The sequence below is a fragment of the Amia ocellicauda genome, chromosome 7 (genome assembly GCF_036373705.1).
Source record: "Amia ocellicauda isolate fAmiCal2 chromosome 7, fAmiCal2.hap1, whole genome shotgun sequence".
In the NCBI taxonomy this organism is placed as follows: domain Eukaryota; kingdom Metazoa; phylum Chordata; class Actinopteri; order Amiiformes; family Amiidae; genus Amia; species Amia ocellicauda.
This window is the reverse complement of record NC_089856.1, coordinates 8,039,544-8,045,543: the sequence shown is the minus strand read 5'-3', so window position 1 is coordinate 8,045,543 and position 6,000 is coordinate 8,039,544. Positions and strand designations below refer to the sequence as shown.

The window sequence follows — 6,000 nt, the reverse complement described above, 5'->3', positions numbered from 1 at the left end:
AAAAAGTTTTTAACATTTATAACCCAATGACAAGTAAACATTGCATATTCTCCAGGATTTTATTTATACATTTGTTTCCCCTTTTTAGTACTGTATTTTGCATTTCAAGCTGCTCAATTACTGTTGGTAACTTACCACCTCCATCACCTACTTCTTCCTGGTACTGCACTGGAGGCTGCTGGAAATGTGAATAACAGTGCTGTGGGTCAACAGTAACAATTACTGCTTAAGTAACAACGCATGGTCTAGGACTGCAAAGAAATATGGACATCATTCTTCAAATTCTTCCTAATTAAAAAAAAAAAAACATTAAAGACTCAGCCTAATGCCATTCTTCAATCATTACAATTTTAGACCTACCACTGAATGGCAAAATGCATACACCCCATCACAGCTTGATTTATTATCTGAAACCACTTTCTACTACTTCTAAATCAAAACTCAATAGATCATACGTTTATAATGTGGTTCATGGGTGGTCAAAGTTGTGATTTGGTCTAGTCCTAATTACCAGTTAAAGGAAGAATAATGGTGAGATTCATACAGGTTTGGTAAAAACAAAAAATAATTACAAAAAAGTCATTCAGTAAAATGGGTGAGGGGGATATTTTGCTGGCAAGAATTTTAGAACCAGTTTTACAATGTAGATGTCAGACCACAACTAAAAATCCCTACAACTGCAAAATGTGCCATGGGATCTTAACATCCATAGATCTGACAATCTTGACTAGAATGTCCCATCCAAAAGACGGCACTCCCTACAGCAGCTCCCCCTGCAGACATAATAAAACACCCGCTTATAGGACCACCACACTGTCCATTAGTCTCGGCTTCCCTGGTCAAGGTAGCAATTGATGAGCAAGAGCTTGAGAGTAACAGTACGAGAGTAAATAATGAGGTGTGTGTAACGTTTTGAGATTTTTTTTTTTTTTTAATGAAGAATACGTGGAGAATTGAATGGCAGGGGCATTAAGCTGGTTGGGTTTAATCATAGTGTTACAAAGAATTAAGGCAATTTTTAACTTTATACATTTACAGAAAGTATAAAATTGATGTGTATTGAACTTGTAACACAATATTAAGCCAGTAGTGTCCACTCCCTGTCCTACCACTGAACCACTGAAGGCAGTGGTTCCCAACCCTAGTCCTGGGGACCCAATGTCCTGGTAGTTTTTGTTCCAACCAAGATCCCTGAATTGAATAATTTCCCTAATCAGAGCATATTAATCATCTTAAACATTTGGAATAGTCACAAAGTATACAATTGTATAAAACACCTGAATGCTCCATCTTCTTGTAAATTAAAACATTTGGAAAGTCAAATTAAAAAAATGATTAGTTCTATTAAGATTTCAATTAAGTAATTGAGAAGTTGGTTGGAACAAAAAAACTGGACAGTGGGTCCCCACAGGACCAGAGTTGGCAACCACTGACCTAAGGCAATGTTAGAAGTGCACCCAGAGGAATGCGATTACAAAAATGACAATTTTACACAGAGAGGAGGCCAGTTTCAAAATTACAAGGGAAAACCCGTACAGACTTTTAGTGGCTTACGAAGAAATCACCTGCAACCTAAAATGTGCAGCCAATTAAAAATACTGACTGTATGGTTACCCTGACAATAGTTAGTCAGTGAATGAGAATAAGGCTATTTCAGAGGTTGCCATATTTTGAATTGACCTATTAAGGTTTGGGGGTGTTTATGGTCAAACCATAGGGGATTATTGCATCACTGCAATTAAATCTCAACCAGGCAGGAGAAAATATTTGCTCGATACAATATCTTGACCAATTCAAACTCGTAAGGTAATTTGGCATTAGAAAATAGCATTAACCCTGTACCAAGTGCTGGGTTTCTGAGCTCCTTGTGTTTTGAATCTTGTGCATCTGGAATTGATCCAGCCGAGCCAAAAGAGAATAAAAAGCATTTGCAATGAGAGTTTGATACCATATAATTAACACCTTTGTCCATTATTGGAAACCTGTTAAGAGTTGTTCAGGTAGAGAGCAACAGTGTATTAAATGGGTTGAGGACAGACTGTACAGAGTTTATCAGGAAAATAGCTCAATTAGGCACATTAAGCTGGTTGGAATGAATGCCAGAAAACACAGTAGAGTCCAAGGACTGGGGGGACTCTTGTCAATCATTGAAAACGACCAGGACTGGGGGGACCTTTCACTATTTAACCATTAGTTGCTTCACCTTTCAACACATCTGTGCTCTCAACCTCTCCTCAAAATCTGTAACCCCATTATGAAGACAAAATACAATTTTCTATTTACAGCATAGTAACATACATCGTGGTCACAGTGAACTATCCTCTAATACATCATAGATTTTGGGCACACATCCCCACTTGGATGAGTACAGCATTTCTAAACTGTGGTGCAGTACTCCACACACTTAGCACTCTGTAGGTCACTGGTGGGGAACCCTGGTCCTGGGTGGCCACAATCCTGCAGGGTTTGTAGGTCTCTTTAGAAACACTGCTTAAATGGTTCAGTTAGCAATTAAATTATGCGATTAAGTAATTGAAATTTGAGGTGGAACAATAAGTAGAACACACTGTGGCCCTGCAGGACCAGAGCTGCCCAGCACTGCTGCAGGTAGTTCAAGGACAATGGCCACTTTCTTCTCAGTTCTTGTTTCATACAATACAATTATTGTGGAGTTCAAAATGGCTCGAGTAAAAAGCTGGCAGCTTCACTGGTAATATGCAACATTCCCAATCGCCCCATTCACCCTGAAAGCAGCATATTTGGTTTGGTCCCCATCTATGCCATTGAACACACTCCATAACAGTTCTTCAACAATGGTTTTGGAGATCCCCAATCCAGCAGAAATATTAAATAATAAAGGTGTTTTGCAAAATTCTGTAACTTAGAGATTAGAACAAAGCCAGTGAATATCCTTCTGACATCAAGGAACAAATCTCCCTTAAATGAACAAGTGACTATGTACATAAGACGTGTTTCCCCGACCGTTTTTACAAAATGTGATTGGTGCCGTCTTGGACACACCTGGTTTATAAAGTGCTGGAATGACCGTTTCCCCAAGTGTGATGAGCTTTATTCTCATGTCTTCTGGGTGGGGTGGGGGTGCTACTCAATTAACATTTTTATCATAGTCTTAACTCGGTGTGTAGGCAATGGGACTCGGTTTTGTTCGGAATATATTCAGACTTTAGCGATTCATCAGAGATTAAGGGAGAAAACTCTGCCAGACCAGTAATGGAAGAAATTACCTCATACAGTGATCCCTCACTACACGAGCTTCGTTTTGGGCTCCTAACAAGTCAATTTTGTACCCATAGAGCCAGGTTTACGAAGAATGTATAAATTATAGTAAAAACTGCCATTTGTCATCGTTGTCTTTTTCCATTTTCTAATTAAAACAGACACTTTGCAGTCAGTGAGTTCTCTCTTTATCGTGGGACCAGGTATAGTCAAGTACTAACCCTTTGAATCTAGTGTAAATTTTGGACACCACCACATTATAATTTTTTTTAATTATTCAAACCATTACATTACATATTTAAGAGCTAGTTGTGCCTAGACTAGAGTGGACTGTAATGGCCATTATTGAACTATCCCTGTCTTAGACCCTCTTAACAGTAACCCCAGTATTTCACTATATACATTTGGTGGAAATATACTCAGGCCTATTGAACATGGGATGAGACAGGCAGACTGTGCATTTCCAATATTTCCACTGAGCTCAAGAATTTGTTTAGGAATCGGTTTCAGAGTCACAATCTAAAAATACCACATTTAGATAGAGGCTTTAAAATGCCATGGATGAAGGTTTGCTTTCAACTTTTTATTTTTGCTCCCATTGAGAAAAGTTGAATTGCATAAATCAAAGTAATTTGCCAAATTCCCAATGTTCAAGGTATTTCTTAGCTGGTACCTTTAGAATTTCCAGTTTCTCCAGTTGGCATTAATCAAAGATATGTTCAATACTTAAAACAATTAATTTAGTTCTGCATGGCCTAAACGTGGGACAAAAATCTAATCTGCATAGAATGATTTTAGGTCTTAGTAGTTTAGTATACAATGGCTTTTCAGTTCTAATTTCATATTTTGAAATTTGGAGAGAGGGATGGGGGAGGGGGCAGGGGATTTAAGGAAACAAATGTTAGCATATCCAAAACTGTGGACTGTCATACTTTATGTACACTTTACCTGTTTTTGCTGGTTTCTGCCAGGTTTTTATGGGAACTGACACAAAATACAAGGTGTCAAAGCATTTTTAAACCACTTGCTATGGACTCATGTATTCAGTCCATGGTAAGCCCTCTGTAAATACACCTGACCTCATTAAAGACGTATGTACCTGTATTCATGCAAGATACAGACATGTTCCTGTTGGTATTCATAAGCTCAAAAGCCATGGTAGTTATAGTATATAAATATATATTTTAAAGCTGGGATTGAGATTAAAGATTGTATCTTCATTTTCATTTTACAGTATTCCATTTTTAAGACTTATTTAAAAGAAATCAAATAAACCGTAGCTGAAAAAAAAAGTATACATTTTTAAAAAAGGATTGATTAAAAATACATACAAATATGGCAAATCGCATTAGAAAATAATACTGTCATAACATTGAGGCACTTCTTCATAAAAACATTACAATTAAAAAGCAAAAATAAAAAATAAATTGGTTTTGCTAGCTTGTCTTTTTTCAGATAGGAGTAGCCTCCTGTCCAGAGTGCAGGAATGCGATAGGCCAAAACAGTCACTTTCAGCCATTCCTTCGTTATAGTCTACATCCTGATTGCACAACGATGAAAATAAAATAAACCATGCACGTTCTGACTGGCGCTTTGGCTTCATTCAATATCCTTTCCAAGTCTCTCCTCCTGAAGCCCTCCACTTTGAATCCAGCTCAGCTGCCACAGAGTTAACATTTCTGGCTAGGTGGTAGCAATTCAGTTCTCACAAACTGTGCTTGAGCCACAGCTGGGCGCTTCTGGGTCTGGGTGGAGACACCAAGCCAGGGACTGATGGTTGGGCAAGGAGACCTATATACCCCCTCACCACCATGCCCCTCTCCCCCTATGAATCCAGGTGAGGGTGGAGGGGGTGTGGTCAGAGGCACTTTGGTTGGGGTCAGGATAAGGGCTGCTTTACATTGTCAGTACCCTGTGGATCTTCCAGTGTCATCTGTGTGGCAACCATTGCCAATCAGCTTCAGATCCAAATAAATACAAGAAGCCAGGGAGATGGAGTTGGGGGTTTGTTCTGGAGTGGCGTGAGAGATGGTGTGTGGGGGGGTGGGGGGGTCTCCTTTGATTGGGGCATCTCACAGTCTTCCCCACCCGCTGCGGATCACCGCATCGGCACGAAGGAAGGGCTGGTTTCGAAGATCTGTGGTAGGAAGAGCGGGGGGCAGGAAGGAGGAGGTTACGGCATGACAATGGTGAGGAAATACATGCCCACCAAAAAAAGCTTGGGTATGAATGGTATCGTGCGAGAGGGAACCATACAAGGCTCCTACTGTGCATGAGGACAGTTACTGAAGAAAATCACATGGGTATTATTTATACAAATCACCAATACCGTTCTGCCCAAGCTTATAATACACAGAATAGGCAACATCGTGGGAAGAGAATGATCCGATTCCATTGCTTTCAAATCTTTGCATCCTACATTTAAGGGAAGAGGATGTATTTAACTGTCAATCTCAATTCAATTCAATGCTTCAATCATGTATATAAAAAGGTGACAATTTATAATTTAGGAGAAAACAATCTTTGACTTATTTTCTACTTAAAAAAAAAAAGAAATATAATGGAGAAGATCATTTTCTAACCAAGACTTCTTATCGTTTAATGCGTTTGAAGCTTCAAGGATATTTCATGTCTTTTAAAATATGAATCAGCATTAACTTTGACAGAGAGCAGAAGCAGCAATACAATTCAAACATGCGTCTATTTGACTGTCAGTGAGTGGACACAGTGGACCTGTATGGTGCATCAAAATAAGAATGTGCT

The 6,000-nt window shown here is 39.0% G+C and overlaps 1 protein-coding gene across 4 annotated transcripts in view; it reads right to left on the bottom strand.

The window, feature by feature from the left end:
• Window positions 1-958: 958 nt before the first annotated feature.
• fmnl3 (formin-like 3) overlaps window positions 959-6,000 on the bottom strand; it is a 73,360-nt gene continuing 68,318 nt past the window's right edge. For all 4 annotated transcript variants that reach the window (XR_010817336.1, XR_010817338.1, XR_010817337.1 and 1 more), the window contains one exon: window positions 959-5,374. Coding sequence is in view for 1 of the 4 variants with exons in the window: in XM_066708172.1 (XP_066564269.1) it covers window positions 5,336-5,374 (39 nt within the window). In the remaining 3 variants the exon portion in view is untranslated. The remainder of the gene's footprint in view (window positions 5,375-6,000) is intronic.